Raw genomic sequence first — 17,276 nt, 5'->3', positions numbered from 1 at the left:
CCTCCTGTACCTCACCAGAGGTGTCAGTTTCATCTTGAAACTCATCATCTCATTCCTGATGTTGGACTACATTTAAAACAATCCCCTCAGAACCAGTGAGGTAGAGGAAGCAGGAACATATTGTGTCTTTTGGGAGGGAAAAGCAAGCTGAGAATAAATTTACAGCTGGTTCACCTTTTGCTTGACTGCAGCTACTACGAGTCATGTTGTGGATCTGAGTAGAGAGTGCGTGGACCAGCCCCACCTCGCCAACTGTGACCTGATCCTGCAGGCCCAGCTCTGTGGTAATGAATACTACTCCAGCTTCTGCTGTGCCAGCTGTGCTCGCCACCGACCGCAGGCCAGCGCACCGCATCACCGCGGGTGACAGGCACCCCCACGGCCAAGTACAGGTGACCCAGGACGAGGCTGGAAGTCTGAACTCTGTTCTTTGACTGCATGTGACTGTTCTGGGAGCTCCGCGCTGCTGCTCAAGAGGGTGAATTGAACAGTGTGTAGTGGGTGTAAAGGTTCAAATGTGGGAGAACCACTACCCTCAAGTTTATTGTAAACTCCTTTTCCCCCCTGTGTGCCTTGCTGTACCTAATCCATCTATTCAGGGTAGTTGCTGTCATTCACATAACAAGATAATATTGGGAAAGTAAGGATGATGTGACTAGAGAAAGCAGATAACCAGCATGAAAGAGGGAGACACCAATTCTTTATACAAGCAAGAGAGAGAAGAGCTCTTAAAAAAATAATCTCTGAAGTGTTTGAAGTTGGGCCTGAACCACCTTAACCAAAGCACTAATGAGCAATGAACATTTGTAATCCTGAGAAGTGCTTTCCATCTAAATGCAAACAGCTAAATGAGAGACAGCTGGATGCATATAAAATTAGTGTTTGGGTTCCAGGGGCTTACTAGCTCTGGGGTTGCAGCTGCAATGTCAGGTTACTGTAGCTGTTTTATTCCAGTAGACTTTAGACAAATTTCTAGTAGGGTCAGTTTGGTTTCTACTTGACTATAATCAGCTTTGGAATGAAACACAGGAGCAGTGCTTCACAGAAAGACAAAACAGAAAAATACTTCTAGCCCTTCGTGAATGTAAGGGGTAATTTAGATGAATATGCCAACACTGTTAGCTGTTCTGAGATGCTGCAGTTTAAATATCACTCATTCTAGGAAGGCTCAACACAAATAATTTTTTTCCTCAAACCAGAACTGTGCTGTTCAATTTATCGCAAAACTGGGGTCAGTGGTAGCACTGCACTGAGTTTCAGCTTGGAGGAAACAAATAGTATACACATAGAAATACATGTGTAGGTGCATTTGACTTGACAGAATAAACCTCCCAATGATCTGCTGTAGTCTCAGTTGAGTCCTGGATGGCCTGGCTTTCCAGGAAAAAGTTAGTTGTCAGGGAAGGCCTGGTTCTGCATGTGGCCTGGGCTGATGCCTGCTGCTATGGGCTAACAAGCTAGGACTTCCAGATGCACAGTAGCTGTAGCTGAAAAGTATCCTTCATTTCAAGACTGACAAGGATGAGGCTCTGAAAGTCTCAGGCGGAAGGTGAGATTATATAATTATATTCCTGTTAAACCAGGAAAGGCCCTTGGGCATCTTCAGTATCTCAAAGTGGAATTATTTCTGAGCAAAAGCATTTTTTTTACAGCTTCCACACTATTGTTTTACCCAAGCATCAGCCCTGACACTCCCCTTCTTCCTCATTCCAAACTCCCTGCTGAGACTTGGATGGGTTGACCACACTAATTAGCATCATTACCCATGTATTATTTGCATAGATGTAGCTACAAATTAGGAGACTGGTGTGTAGATGCTGATGTTTTGTTTGGGGGGGTGGTGGATGGGTTTTTTTTACTTTTATCTTCTACTTGTGTTACTTTAAGACTTCTAAGGAAGCAGCTAATTCAGGACTGTGCTCACACCACACTCCTTCAGTCCCAACTCAGTACCCATCAGAGCAGCAGCAATATACAGGTGTAAATCCTCAGGCTGACAGCCTAAAGCTGGTCTGTACTCTAAGTCCAGTAAATCAGTTTGGATGAACCTAAAAATAAGAATTACTGACCTGATGATTGCACTCTCATTGGCACAGGTGTGGCTTTAGGACTGAACACACTGCTTAAAGATGTGAACAAAACTGAGAAGGCTAGAAGCAATCCAGTACAGGAGTGAGAGGTGACAGTCACACAGCTATTTGGGGCTGGGTCTCTCCCTGTGGTCTGACAGATTCTGTTTGCTAGAGAAAATACTTATTTTGCAGTTAAGACCCTTTAATTTGATCAGGGAAAACTTCCTCTGCTGTAATGGAGGGCAAGTGTTACAGTTAAGTTTCGAAGTAGAAATCACTGGCTATTTAAGAACAATGAGATAGTCCTGAAAATTTCAAACTGTGTTTGTACATATTTTTGCATTTCACAGCTCAGACCAGCACCTTTTTGTGTATTTAGGATATTATAGTAGGATTTTGTCTTTTGAGACCAGAGGACTAATCACAGACGCTGTAAATTCCAGTCTTATTGAAGCCCTCAGTTTATATGTGACAGGCATCCACGGGTAGTCAAGGGCTGCAAACCTGCTCAGGGGCATGGTTAGAAGGTGTATCAAGACTCTTGTCCCAGCGTTAAGTAGTCAGTTCTATAAAATTCCTTTCTACTATGTCAGATGCACTATTTTTAGAGTATTTAAATATTCTCTGTAGTCAGCTATCATTTAAGCTGTGTGGTTACAAAAGATGGGGTCAGAAAGCGCTTTCTCAAGACTTATGAGGGCTGCAACAGCCCCCTGCATTCTGATAGCCAGGACTTTGACACTGAAAATGCTTTGTTTAGGGGAGAGTTTATTCTGACCTCCTTTCAGCTGCATAACCATGGCAGGAAGGATGAGATTGGCAGGCATGCAGTTCCCTGCTTTAAATACATGCCATCACTGTAAAAGTTATCTAAAGGGTCTTTACATTTCTTCTATTTGACAAGATGAGCTTCTCCCTCTCTATAGTACCACTTACTTAACCACTTGACTCAATGTTTACTTTTTTTATCCAAGAATCAAGATGTTAATTTTCTTCCCTAAACAATGGATTGTAGGAAGTTCTTATCTCTAGGGCAGGAGAAGGGTGTAGCTATACTGGGCTATTTTCAGCTATCTTGGGGCACTTACTGTGAAAGATATGAAACTAACAGAACAACTTATAGCTACTCTATTTCCTACTATAAATGTCTACAACTATGTTAGCTTTTTGGAAGCTGAAAAAAGCATTAATACCAAGTCAAATACCATAGGGAGTGTTTCCATTTCTATTCATATCATACTGAGAACAGGTAAAAATCTGTAAAGTAAAAAGTCACCGATTTTTAGACTGTGTCACTGTGTGACTCACTGTACTTGCCTGGAAATGGAAGCTGCTGGCAAGCTCCAATACAAGGGGCAGACAAAGGAAGCATTTCTTCCCCTTCGCGTTACGGAGTCTGACTTCTCCTTGTGTCTAGACTGACATGGTGCCCATAAGAATGCAGTGAGAACCAGTCATACTAACAGGGTAGATATGAGCTCACTGGAAGAACAGAAAAAGAGTGAAAACACACCATCATCTCATAGGGCTCCTTTTAGTAGTAGGGAAAAGAAAAACAAAGCGAGTTTTCCTCTTTGCCCTTACTAAATGTTAATGTCCTCTTATTTGTCTCTCTGTAAATATTCAGTGACAGAAAATGCAGTGATGCAAACCTAGGATCTGATGTTATCAGTAACGGCCTCCATTTTAGAGCTTCATATGGTTATTGGTCACAAGGATATTTTGCAAGTTCAGTCTTAAAGTTCAAGGTAACCTTACATTGTAATAAACAAGAGGTGTTAAGATTATTCTTAAGCTTTTAGGTTGGCAAGCAGGGCTTACCTATATTCACCTAACAACACAGAAGATACCCAGAAGGGCAAATACTGAAAACTGAATCAGGGTGGGAAATAAAACTTTCACAGACAGTGCTTCTACCACCAACATTTATTTCTGTTAAAGCAGATTATAAATCATCAGTACAAATATATATAACTTACATTTGCTTGTAAGGCCAAAGTTTAAAAGTAAAGTTAAAATGAGATGGTTTTCACAAGTCACCAGAGGCAGAACCTGGACCAGCTGCAGCCTTAACCACAAGGTTTCACAAATCAGTGGGAAAAAACAAAACCAAAGTTAAAAACTGCTAAGAACTATTGACAGACAAACATAAAATGGTTTCCCAGGCAGTCCCAGGATATAGATATGATTACAGTAAGTTGTCACAGTAGTGTTAGAACCAAGAGATTAAGACAAAGAAACTGCAGCAATATATGAAAGGAAAAAACCATACTATATAGAATATGTAGACTGATTCCAATAAAAAACAGTAAGTTTTCCCCATGGTTTTCGAACCATGACAATACTGTTCTTTAATTTTCTTTGTTTAAAACTACGATATAATGACTTATTGGTTGTGATTGTTGTTGCAATATGCTACTTACAATGAACAGATACAAGAACAAGCTAGAGCCCCTTTTTCCACCCCCCCAATATTACTTACAATAAGAATCAGAGATAAATCAATCTTATGTACAATTTCTTACATCCAACCCCCATTTTTTTAACCTTTGGCAAGATTACTTACAACTCATACAGCTTTTAATATCCAACTATTTAAAATATTCTAAATGCATAAAAATAAAGATTTTGGCTTTACTTTATTCTTTACATATAATATTCACTTTGTTACTCAAAATGGAAGCTCAACTTTTTCCACAAACCTAGCTTTTGCTAAGGTGACAACATCCCATCCATATCCACCCCCCCCACCCTACCCCATTTTTCCCTGAGGGGGAACATCCAGGACTTGCAGGGCATCAGAAGGACACAGGTACAAAAATCTGCCTTCCTTTCTGTGTGAGATGATTGATGTTTCTGCAGAACAGGCTTTGGGACTGGGTGCCTTTATTTCCTCCATTCAACTTCCAGCTTTCCAAGTGAGGAGGGAATGCAGACTGGGGTGACTCCAGGATTCTTTTTAAGAACTGCACATTAAATTCTCTGTATGTTTATGTCCTCCCCATAATGCTCCCTCTTTCTAACCCATATTTGTTTTAAGGGACCTTTGGGATTATCAAAGCAAACTGATCAGAAACAGTCCCCTTTGCTCCCTTTATCCCTCTATCCTAATGTACAATTTATCCATCTCCCCCATAGGACTGCTTAAAGTTCAATCTCAAATGTCTTCTGTAAATCGCTCGAGAAGGGGTTAGTTGGGGAGGGATTAGTGCGCTGTTTTGCCTTGCTCTCTAGTGCTGCCCACTGTGCTTCAAATGCGTCTACCTGTGGAGCAGCCACGGGGGGCTGGGAATGCTTGTCCTCGGCAGCCCACTTCCCACCGTCGACTCCGTTGAAAGCTGCGGAGCCGTTGTGCTGCGCGGGGGGGTTGAAGAAAGGACTGGCTGTGGCGCTGCTGCTGCTTTCGTACTGCGGGAGCGTCTGCTGTTTGACGAGACTGGGGGACTGATGCGGGTGGGCTGCTGGAGTGTGGCTTGCAGTACCAAAGACGTTGGCTACCATCTGGGAAGGTGTGATTCCAACCACAGGGACGCTTGGGGCTGTATAGGTCATCCCATTTGCTACAGCGTAGGGCTGAGCTGGAATAAATGCTGGCTGCATGGGCGGTACCACACCCACCGGCACAGGCTGAGGTGCGATGAAGGTGCTGACTGGGAAGGCTGGTGCTGACTGGGAAGCTGGAGCTGCTGGAGGAGGCTGGAGCAGTGGCTGTGGGGCTGGGGCTGAGGTTGGCTGCTGTTGGGCTCTCACAGTCTTTGAGACCTCTTCCAACCAGCGGTCTGCCTCTGAGGGAGTACGTCTGTGATTTCCTTGGAAGAGACTTGGTGAGGCGGCACCTGAGGAGGTGCTGCTCCATTCAGTGCCTGGGAAGAAAAGCATGGGCAAGTCACTGATATTTCCACTCCTCACTCTTTTATAAGTTAGAAAGGCTGGAGGGTATACACAAGGACAGACAGGCCTCCTCCCACCATGACTGAAAGATGCTACCAACACTGGAAGCATATTTATGCATCCACTGCACTGTTCTGTTCTAGGAAGACATTTATCAAGAAGGGGTAGACAAGAGCTTTTTAGCTAAAATGCAGATTTATGGGTATTTTTCTTCATAGGAGACATCTAAAACCTTAGGGCACGCAGAAGAGCATGCAGTTATGAGCCTGCACTCATAACTTGGTGGCAGTGATCTAGTCCATAACCACTAGTTCATCTGACTGGGGAGTATCAGTTGCTGAATGTACAGCCAGGACTGGTGGACTTACAACACAAAGCTATAGAAACTGTTTTAAAGACGAAGTCTGGTGCTCTTACGAGGCCAAGCAGAACCTACTACTTCACTAGCAAAGTTTCTCTTGTCAAGTGGCTCTTACACCAGGAAATTATGTTAGTTAAGACTGTAGCCTGCTACAACACATGTCCACAGGGGTGGCAGCCATTTCAGGCACCTCCCTACACCGTGTATAACTGCAGACAAGGCCTGGAGGAACAGACTAAACTTACTAAACAGGGGAAATGAATCTCCAAAGCCTTTAAGGACCCAACTTAATCCCTCCTTATGTACATTAGTGGAAAGAATACACAAAAATTAATTTGGGTACACATCGATTCTTTCCCCTTCATACACACACACACATACGCAACTTCATTACTTCCTTTTTAAGCACTGAATTTTCTAAAATGCTGCCAAAATAAGAATCAGTCCAAATTATAGACCCAGAACCAGCAAGTTCATCGCTTCCCTCCATCCACTCGTGCAAAAGGCTACTACTTCCGTCTTTTGTTCCTGTTCCTTCCACTTGCCATTAAGTGGCACTGACAGTTGTCTCAAGGGCTTAATTATGCTTTTGATCCAAGTTCTTATAGCAGCGCACCGGATCTACTTCCAATCTTACCAGTGACCACGGCTGCAGCTCCAGTATTAGCAGCAGGAGCATGAGCCCAAGGATTGGTTTCACGAACTGGCATAGCTGTGGACACTACAGCAGCTTGGGATGGTTTAGCAGCAAGCACACAGAAGGCAGAGGCAGTGCCATTAACTAAAATGGGAGCAGACAACATCAGTGCGATTAATTCATGCAAGGCATGCACGTGACTGGAATATTAGTGGGCCAGGTCATACCTATCAACATACAACAATTTTAGACACTTCCACATGACAGCAGTTTGTGTAAATTAGCCAAACTGGACTGACAGTCAATAAAAGTAGTAAATTCCATTTCACCAAGCCAACACTTGTGAAGAGAATTGTGGGATTGAGAATTAATTATGTATTTTAAGAGGCCTTGAATTCTGATGACCAACGGAGGTTAAATTTGTTGTTTTTATAAGGAAGAGAGAGGGTTCATCAGAAGTTACTGTATGGTTAATTTTAGATTCAAAAGAACACATTTTAGATACAAGGTAACAATAACCACATTTAACACGGAGTGGTTCTTTTTTCACACAACTTGCATAAAAGCACAGCAGTGAAGTGAAGATTAGCAGCTGCTATGAGTTCTATTTCTCCACAACTTATCTAAGAATTTGTGTAAAAAATAGTAATTGTGGTGGCACAAAATCTCTTCTCTTGTGAGATTTGCTTCCTATGACACACAATTGGTAAGGTTTTTGCAGTTCAGGAGGCAGAATGTTAAAATAGCCATTATCTCATGCCAGTCCCTTTTACAGTTAACTATCGTGTGGTAGGTGCACGAATTTTTTGTTACAAACAAAACCACAGAAAAACTAAACAGACAGGATGAAAAAAGCCGGATGCATTCACCTAAAATACTGGTAACAGGACTTGCACAAGAAATTAAGACCACGTGTTACTGGAAAGCAACATTTTGTGCGTTCAAGCCTAATCCAGCGTGACCGCGGCACGCAAAGAAATCACAAACCTTGAAAGGCAGGAGACTGTGGTGCGACTACTGTCACTGGTTTTGTCATGGGGGCCGAAGAGAAAGGGTCTTCTGAGGGTGTGCTGAAAGCACTGGTGATCTGAGAGCACAGGGCACTAATGCTGTCTGTTTCCCCTTCTACCTCAGGGACTAAAATGTAAACAGAATTCATTAAATGGGAAGTTTAAAGGATACAGAAACAATTTACAAATACCAATGTGAAACTGAAATATAATTAGTTCCCTTATGTCCTAGATGGTCTTGCTACTGATTTGGACGACAGCTTTTTTTAAAATTAGTGTTGACGATCTGACCTGAAATAGAACACCACATTAGTGTATTTTGTGACTAAGTCAAGAGAGTAAGGAGATCACCATTCCAAATTTAAAGGATGCTCATAGCAGAAGTAAAAGGGTTTTCTATAGCTTTAGTAGAGATCTAAATCTTTCAGTATTAAAGTGCTAAAAATATCAAGGATTTGGTATTAAGATTTGGCACTCTGTGAAATAAAAATACTTATGATAGATTTAAGTGTTCCAACAACATACTTCTACAGTAACTACATGAAGTTTAAATGTGCTGACAGCAATGCAGAGCAGCAAGTTAATTCTGGAGTTAGAATGTTGATTGTTCCAGTTCAGCAGTAGCCGAAATCCCCAGCTCCTGTGCTAGAATCATAAAAGCAAAAGCTGAATGCTCAAATAAAATGGACACTCAGTTTTAAACCAAGTATCAGCATCATGTGGATAAAGTAACATCTGGAGTAAAGCTGCCAGCTTACCAGATGTTCTCATTATTACTAATTGCATTGTTTATCAAAAGTACCTATCATCAGTCCTTTGTTGCACAGAACTGACATAAGCAGGCATAATCAAGCACAAATAGTGTAAGAAACGTAAAATGGCTGGACTCAACATGCACCATACCTAAAACATAGGGGGAGGCATGCCCAAAAATTGTTTCTTTGAGGGATAGTCCAATACAGTGCATGTAGTGTGACAGTAAGCAGCACTGGCAGTGGCATATATGGAAACATGCATCATAATTGTTCTGAATCATGAAAAATTCAGATTGTAGTGTGCTCATTGAGTATCACTAGTGAGTAGTGCACTATTGTTGTAAAACTGATCAACTCAGTGCTGGTCTTAAAGCACAGGTCACTAAACAAGGAGTCAGAGTAAGTTTTTTTGTTGAGTTTGCCTTTGCCACAATGATTTTTACTTCAAAGCTTAGAACCCCAAAACGAGCCCTGTTGCCAAGTGAGAGTACAGCCGGCCTCCAGGATAACCTAGCTAAGGGAACTCTAGGACATTAGGCAAGGTACTGAGCATCCCAGGTGTTTATGTTGGGATGACTTTAGAAAACCGCACTACCATCACGTGGAAACTGTACAACTTAAACAGTTAAGTTTCTTTTAATGCAAGGTGAAAAGCAATTTCATTGTTCTCAGAAAGAATTCAGACAGGCAGAAGGACAGACAATCATCACATGATCCTCTGACAAGTGGTTAAGGCCTTGAAGGGATTTGTCTCTCAGGATGCCCTGACAGTAAGTGGAAGAACTGGTTCAGTGACTCAGAGGGAAGAGCCAGCACCTACTAATTCACCAACACCCATTCCTGGAGCACTTCAAGCTGTGATCCAGTATTTCAGACAGTGATTAGAACATTTTGTCTTCTGCATGTGGACAGTTCTTTTGAAATTCTTGACTATTTCAAAAGCAGAATTTTTGTGACATAGCGATGTTTGTTCATGATAAGTGATACCACAAAGAAGAAGGATTTACTAGAAAATAAGGAGTTATTTGAAGCCACAGAGAAAGAAAGGAGGAACAGACAATATAAGCTAATGTTTCACTGGAACCATTTGGTTTTACCTGAGTTTTTCATGGGAAAATCGGTCTTCCTTTGCACTGTTGAAGGCAGCTCATTTATTCGCAAAGACAACTGGCGTTTAAAAGGAGACATCTTTTGGCTAAGGGCAGGGAAGCCCCTGAAAGACCCTTGCCTGGCAAGCTGCTCTATAGGGGCATGTCTCCGTGGGATAGCGTGGGGATTGCTCATTTCTTTATCCAGAGAGGCAGCAACTTCAGCAGTAGGAGAGGTTGGTGAGCCAGAAGAGGGGGCAGTATTGTTTGGTGCAGCACCTGGTGCTACTGTTTTCACTTCTGTTTCAACTGCTGGAGGAAACAGGGTGAGGTTAGAAAAGTAAAGCAAAGTACTGTTCAACTGCCTGCCCCTATTCCCATTTGTTTTGAAAAGAGAAATTCCAAGAATTTGCATAACCAGTACTCTACCAAATGAGTTTCTAATAGCACAGCAGAAAACTCAGTTCTATATAACTCCATGGCCTCCACCATGTCACTTTACATACATCCAGGCTCCACAGCTCACTAAGGCCACTTCCCAGAAATGACAGCTTTACATATGTATTCTCTCTAGCTGTTCCTAAGACTCCAGCTCTAAAAATACTTGCAATTCATTTATGAGTAAGACTAAAAAATGTACGGTGTGTTTGAGACCTCTACTTTCCATCACACATAACCATGGCCAAAATATTACTACAAACTGTATTAAGTGACTTAGGGTGCCATAGCTCAGCAGCAACAGGGAACAGAACCCAGCTCTAGCACCTTCTTTCAAAAGCCACCCTGCCAGCCCTGCAGAATCAGCAGCAGCAGCCAAACACACTGCACAAGCTTTAGCAGGCCAAAGGTAGCAGCAGCACTTAACAAGTTAGACTGCATTCGGCGCTCAGGCTGCAGTTCCCCAGCTCCTCCAGAAAATAATAGAATAGCAATGGGGAGTTTTCCATCTCTAGGAGAACTCTCACTCATAAATGAATTGGCTTTGGGGATCATCAACACAGCAGGACAAGGGGAAATCTCACTATGCTGGTATGAACTCTTATTTTACCTGTATCGTTTTCCAAACGTTTTAAGAAAAACAATTACTTTTTTGACATATCAGCAGAACAACTAGAAATCTGGTAAAGAGAGGAGTCAGACTAGAGATTTCTGAGGAGCTGGAATGGTAGGAGGAACTAATTATGTTGTCTTGCAAGCTTCAGTACCCGTGAGTTGCAGCTGCTCGTTCAAGTGAAACTTTTCTAATCAGTCTTTCTTGGAAAGGATTTCACACACCTTCATTGAGTCAAGATTTTGACTCATGCCCTCAAGTAACAAAGGCCTTGTGTTTAAGCTTCATTTAGCACATTCTAAAACTAACGTACGGGAACAAGCAGATGGATGACGAAAACAAAGATTAAAGTTTTGCAATCGAGGGGCAGCATAAAACTTGCTGTGAAATCCTCTGAAACAAAAGTTTGACTCCACTGTAAAGAGAGTTATGAACAATATTTATAATATTTATTTTTTGTTAACTGTAGAACTCCACTACTTATAATAAAAACTGTGTAACAAGTTCTACACTTCAGTTTCAGAACACTAACTCCTCTAAAATCAATTAGTTATTAGTTCTGAATGTAATTAACAGTGTTACAGTTGTGTGTTTTATTGGGAAGGGGTGGTTGTTTTGTTCTGTTTTTTTTCAGAAAGCACTCTGTTCTTCCCCCATGCAGTATTATTCTATACATACGCTCTGTAATCTGCCATAAAAATATTTTAAAAATTACATTCTTTTCTAAGAAAAATGCATTTCATTTTCTGTTCATTTACCATAAGCTTTAGATGTGTCTGGCAAACTTGTCCTATTTTTATAATAATTTTGTAATAAAGCCTTTTAGTATACTACCTACAGTGTTCTCTGCCATAAAGCAGGCTGACAAAACAAAGCAGAAGCAGCTTTCACATATGAAGCCATTTGCACCTTTTCTAGAAGGGATATGGGAAAATGTGCTCTGAATGAATCTGGGAGCAATTCTGGCATCCTGTGAAGCGACAAAAGTCTGGGAATATTGTTTGAACATAGCAAGGTTCAAGAGAGGGAATGCTCTAAGGATGTTAAGCCTAAATCCTTGCACAGGCCTCAGTGCTGGTTTTGCTCGCTATAGATGATTGTTTAAGTTGTATCTCGTACCTTTAGCATCCGGCATCTGTCTCATAATTTCCTCTCTCTCTGCTTGTTCAGTAGCTGTAGTGACCCTGAATGACCCCTCTCTAGTGAATGTGGTTCTGCTGGCATCAAAGGTGGCAGTCACTCCACACTCCTTCTCTCGCTTCTGCTTTCGCTCCAGGCATGCTGCAAATGCACAGCCCACGGCATGACTCAACCTTTCCCCCTGCACAAGACAACATTGCGTCATACAGTAACTGGAACAGAAACATCGCAAAGTCATAACCTGTCTTTATAAGACGCATCTAATTCAGGCATTAAAGAGAACTACTGTAATTGGTCGTCTTTAGTATGGCTCTAAATTAACCCTGGTATATAAAGACACCCAACTACTAATGCACCAGCCATGTTCAAGAAGGCCACCCAGGAGTGAAGGAGACTGTTGGATAACCTGTTTAGTTCAACTGTTACTAAGATGATAGTGTGATAATGTGCCTGCATTGATCGCTTGCCTCTGGATACATCTGTGCGCAAAGAAACTCTCCTGAAGCCATCTTAAGGTGTAAATCCTGAAGGACAGATGAGTGCTATTCTTGGAGCAAGTTTACAGAGGGCTCAGGGAGACACAACCTTTGTGTGTAAGTGTGAAAATTAAAAGTACAGGGGTGACTACTTACACCTCTTAATGGCCCTGACCAAATGCACAAGTTAAGAGTGCCTTCTGAAAAGCACTTCCATTATTCACCAGTGAGGTTAAAAGGATCCACTATCCAATAACTGCAATAAGGAAAGGAAACTCAAGTCAGAGGAAGTCCAGCAACCCAGCTGATATGGTGGTGACAGCTCAGTCAGAGGCACTATTGCTACCAGTAGCTCAACTCATCTATCATAATCAGTAAGTGAATTGACCTGTTATTCACAGAGGAAAATAGAAATGTTCCAGCTCTAATTTAAGTTTTACTGGGAATTTCTAACTTAATTGTTAAAAGAGAAACGATAAATTGTCAAGTACCACTACTCTGAATATGCAGCTCTGTGGAGTTCACACAATAAATTTGCATGAGGTTTCAAGCACTCTGTATAATAAAGGCAGGAATCAACAAAAAGCAGATAGAGGGAAAGGCCAGATGACGGAGTTAAATAACTTACTTAAGTCTACACAGCAAGAAACTGATAGAGGTAACTTACTTTAAACCTTCCACTCAAAACACCTCTAGAAGCAAATAGAATGCTAATTCAATTCAGTTTAGCTCCATTCCTTAAAATTCGGATGACTTTTCACTCAAGAAAACATTTGCGTACAAGAGACTGCATTCATAACCAGTCTGTATTTACTTTAATTTTATCCTGGAAAAACTGTCATTGCTGTTTCAGTTTTTGGCTGTAAATATTTTCAGATGAAAAAATTTTCCATCTATTCTTAGAAGAGTAGTTCCTTTCTGCTGGAGATAGCTGAGGCTGACTGCATTCCTTTTATACACATGCTAAGCACCATTTCTCTCCACAAGACGACACCACAGAGCAATGGCAAATAATTCAGATATAGGGAATTAGAACTAAAATGATTTTCAAGGAGTAAGTAACATTCCAGCTGGAGTCAAAACATATTGCAGTATTCCAGGTACTCAATTTTTCTGACCATTACTTCTAGCTATGAGCTAGAAGAGTTGGGCACACACCACATTAAACTTACCGTGTCCTTCACAGCCATAAAGCAGTGGCATATCCAGCGTCTCGTTGTGCCATCTCGACAGATGTATGAGAACGCCCGGTCAAAGTTCCTGTCTGGTGCGCAGAAAGAAACTTTCTCTATTGTCTGATCAACTATAAGATCCTAGAGGAAAAAAATCCCCCCCACAGTAAAAGAAACGTGAGGAAATATGGAAAAACACTGAACAAGTAATTTTTAGTAGTAACTGCACAAAGATGACTTACAGTAAAAAGAGGGTAACCTAATCTGGCTATTAATTATCTGTCAACAAAGTAACCATTCAGAATCTGTTCCCCTTAAGAAAGAAAAAGAACAGATCACATTTTCCAATAGATGCCTTTGGTAGAAGTGTGCCAAAGCACCACTTAAGAATTTAGGGACTCAAACAATTCCTATGATCTCTCTCTAGACTATGGAAGCACACATTTTTTTGTTTTGTTTTATTTTTACAGCAGCTCCATAGTCATGCAATCAAAAAGTCTTTACTGTGCTTATAACACAAACTGAAACTTGTGGGAAAGGTCTTCAAGTGTGAAAAGGTCTAGCAGCTTCTACAAAAAGAGCAAAAACTGATCTGCCAACTAGCTAAGCAGCGATGCAATGGAAAAGCACCAGCAGCGCTGGTAGTATCAAACATCTCTGATTTAGTCTCATAGACTGATAGAAGTGTTTTTAAAAAGGAGATAGTACAGTTTAAGACTATGTCATCTTCATTAAAAATTATTTTATCAACTTTTTTCAAAATTGTTTCTTTTGTTTGGTGGCTAGTACTTGGCACCTCTGCTGATGTATTGAACCACCAGGAGGCAATAGTATATTCTCTTTTTAAATTTCACACTTTTAATTAACGCCAGAGTCTGCACGTCTTATTAAAATTCAAGTTGAAAATATTACATATATGCAGCAACGTTTCTAAAAATAACGTATTATTACTTTTAAATGAGGCAATCAGTAGACTGAGTTCACTCACATCAGTATGTTTGTATTAGAAACTGAATTCTTGAGAGATGGCAGTTTTAGCCCTGATGAAGCATTCCATAACAGCAGCCCTGGAGAAGTCTAGCCACAGAGCAGATATTTGACAGGCAGTACTGCGGAGGGACATGAATTATCTCTGCCTGCCAGTGCTGGCTTGTAGAAATATCTTGTAGGTTGACAAAAGTAAGTGTTTAATTATATGTATATAAAGCAAATTATTTCAGATTGACAAGAGTTAAAACTGTTCTGATAGCCACGTCATCTTTTAAAATACTAGAGCACTTGTAGTAGGAAGCCTAAAGCTCTTATTTCTAATTGCCTACATCTACATAAAGCCAAGAATCATTTGCTCTTACTTGCACACAGGTGCCTTGGTGGTACATACTCTGCTATTTCACCAAAAAAAATATGTAATTTCACAATAAAAAAATTGTAAAATAATCTAGAAGGATGACACAAATACATCAGTCTTCCACTTCAGACCAACAGCTTAGATATTAGACTTAGAGACTATCAAATTTGATATACTCAGATACTATTTAGCTTGAGTCTGAAGGCACAGCCCCCCTATTTAATTTACTCTCTTCATTGCATTCTTGGAAGCTCTTGTTCTTTCAGACCCATTCTAGGATTTGGATGCACTGGAAATTATATTGATTTATATATATATTATATTGATTAATGTGAGTTTGCCTATGTATTATTACTGCAACCTTCTGCAGTGGTGCAGAACAAAGTCAAGGGACTCTCCAAGTTCACTGTCAACAGAACTTACTGGGGAAAAATATGTTTTTTTCAGTAAATGCAACAAAAAATATTCCAAGCTTGTGCTACACTTGCCATGTTTTATAAAATGTGTCTTGAGAATAGTGTGGAATTAACTGGGAAAAAAATTAGCAGGCGTACATATGTTTACAAAGCAAGAAATGATTAAACTAATTACACACTTCAGTCTTCCTTTCAAATACCAACATTTGCATTAACATAGAGATTGGTGTCCATTTGAAGATATAGCACATACATTACCATAGAGAGATTTAAAACTTTTGCCCAGGGAAATCTAACCTTTGTTTTCTCGTCTACAACTCTGAGTCCATCTGCCGAAACCCACAGGACTGCTTTGACGGCCTTCTTCCCAGACTTTCAAGAAAAAAAAAAAAGGAAAGAAAAAAAACAAAAACAAAGTTTTATGCCAACAGCAGACTGCCACCTGCTTCCCCTCTCCAAGAACCATAACATTAAGTGTAGATGAAGTCCACGGTCAGTAGGGTGCCCAAAGCTCAATCCAAGTTGCAAAACATTCAGAGAACCAAGCCAAAGCCAGTATTTCAGAAACAGCACATCGTGGGGATGGGGAGAGGGCACAGGACAGGTGAGGCAAAAATAAGGTGTACATCCATTGACAGTAAAGAATTCAAGACTGACCAAGTCGGTGAAAAATTCCACTAGAGTCAGAAGACACTAATTCATAAGGAGTTACACCACAGGTAGCTTCTTTAGCACAAGTTTAAACATAGGAAAATTCTTACCTGATATTTCCACCAGCCCTACCCTCTGCCCCAATAGTCACATGGCAGAATCATAGCATCACCTTAAACCAGTGTTAAAAGCACTCTAAAATCATCAGGTACTACGTAACTCACCGAGCTCATAAGCCTAATGCTAAGATCAATAATCCAAACAAGTTTCACTAATTTTTTAATAGCTAAATGTCAAATCTTGGAAGAGAGGTAGAAAAATACGATTTCTTAACCATTTGCTGTGTATCTTGAAAAAGCAATGGTGTGTGGCAGTCTGATACAGCAGAGAAGAGGTCTGGCTTTTATCCAAGACCCAACTGTGGGAACTTTCAGCTGTTGCAAGCTGAGGGTAAGTAAAAGTGAGAAACACAGGAAGGCTTCAGGAGCCATTTAAATTACAGATTCTTTCTAGACTGTTTACTTTTCAAGGGAAAGTTACAGAAAACAGTATAAATACCATATTCTTCTGAAACGAATTAATTCAAAACAAAATAGGTCAACATAATTCTACTGGTTGTTACTGAGAACTACTACTAGAAAAATAGCTGGGGTTTTTTTTAGCGTGTTACTTTAATTCACAAGCCCCATACTTTAACCAGTTAATAAAATATTCTCCCCATAATGTTTTTTGAAGCACTGGGTTTACATAGTTTGTGGCTGCTAATGGCACCCACCAGAGACCACTCTAGGGAGTGAAGAAAGCAACAACAACAACAAAAAAAGATGAAGGGGTAGCAGCTAGTGGCTTGAAGCAAGAATTGCAACTTTTTAATAATTTTTTTAATAGTGTATTGCAAATGTATATAATTTATATTCTTTCAACAAGTAACGGAACAAGGACACATTCTGACATAAGCTACTGCATGTTCCAAGTCTGCAACACCGATTTTAACACTAAGGATGAATTATCTTGGAATGAAAAGTCTCCAATTATATCACATTGGTTTCATTCTCAGAGAAAGCAGCAAGTGTGAAGAAAAAGGGCCTGGCAGAACTTTTGTTTTCTGGGGAGGAACTATCTGTCCCCATTTTGGAAGCAGCAATGACACCCCGGGCTTTTTCAAAAAGCTTGATGAGAACAGAGCATGGCACTGACTTGCACAGAAG

General features: G+C 40.6%; 2 protein-coding genes across 24 annotated transcripts in view; one reads left to right on the top strand and one right to left on the bottom strand.

Annotated features, from left to right (window-relative positions):
• Nucleotides 1-15,833, top strand: part of PAPLN (papilin, proteoglycan like sulfated glycoprotein) — a 75,028-nt gene extending 59,195 nt beyond the window's left edge. For all 5 annotated transcript variants that reach the window (XM_064658177.1, XM_064658175.1, XM_064658179.1 and 2 more), the window contains one exon: nucleotides 192-15,833. In XM_064658177.1, coding sequence (XP_064514247.1) covers nucleotides 192-367 — 176 coding nt within the window. In that variant the 3' untranslated portion in view covers nucleotides 368-15,833. The remainder of the gene's footprint in view (nucleotides 1-191) is intronic.
• NUMB (NUMB endocytic adaptor protein) overlaps nucleotides 3,984-17,276 on the bottom strand; it is a 90,646-nt gene continuing 77,353 nt past the window's right edge. For 9 of the 19 annotated variants that reach the window (XM_064658193.1, XM_064658191.1, XM_064658189.1 and 6 more), the window contains 7 exons: nucleotides 15,715-15,789; nucleotides 13,654-13,794; nucleotides 11,985-12,186; nucleotides 9,824-10,126; nucleotides 7,949-8,098; nucleotides 6,962-7,105; nucleotides 3,984-5,935 (listed from right to left, as the gene is read on the bottom strand). In XM_064658193.1, the coding sequence (XP_064514263.1) occupies nucleotides 5,217-5,935; nucleotides 6,962-7,105; nucleotides 7,949-8,098; nucleotides 9,824-10,126; nucleotides 11,985-12,186; nucleotides 13,654-13,794; nucleotides 15,715-15,789 (1,734 nt within the window). In that variant the 3' untranslated portion in view covers nucleotides 3,984-5,216. The remainder of the gene's footprint in view (nucleotides 5,936-6,961; nucleotides 7,106-7,948; nucleotides 8,099-9,823; nucleotides 10,127-11,984; nucleotides 12,187-13,653; nucleotides 13,795-15,714; nucleotides 15,790-17,276) is intronic. The other 10 variants (XM_064658196.1, XM_064658198.1, XM_064658200.1 and 7 more) reach the window with 4 other exon arrangements.

Source organism: Pseudopipra pipra, chromosome 6, assembly GCF_036250125.1.
Source record: "Pseudopipra pipra isolate bDixPip1 chromosome 6, bDixPip1.hap1, whole genome shotgun sequence".
Classification (NCBI taxonomy): Eukaryota; Metazoa; Chordata; class Aves; order Passeriformes; family Pipridae; genus Pseudopipra; species Pseudopipra pipra.
Note: the sequence above shows the minus strand (reverse complement) of the source record. Positions and strands in the feature narration are given on the sequence as shown.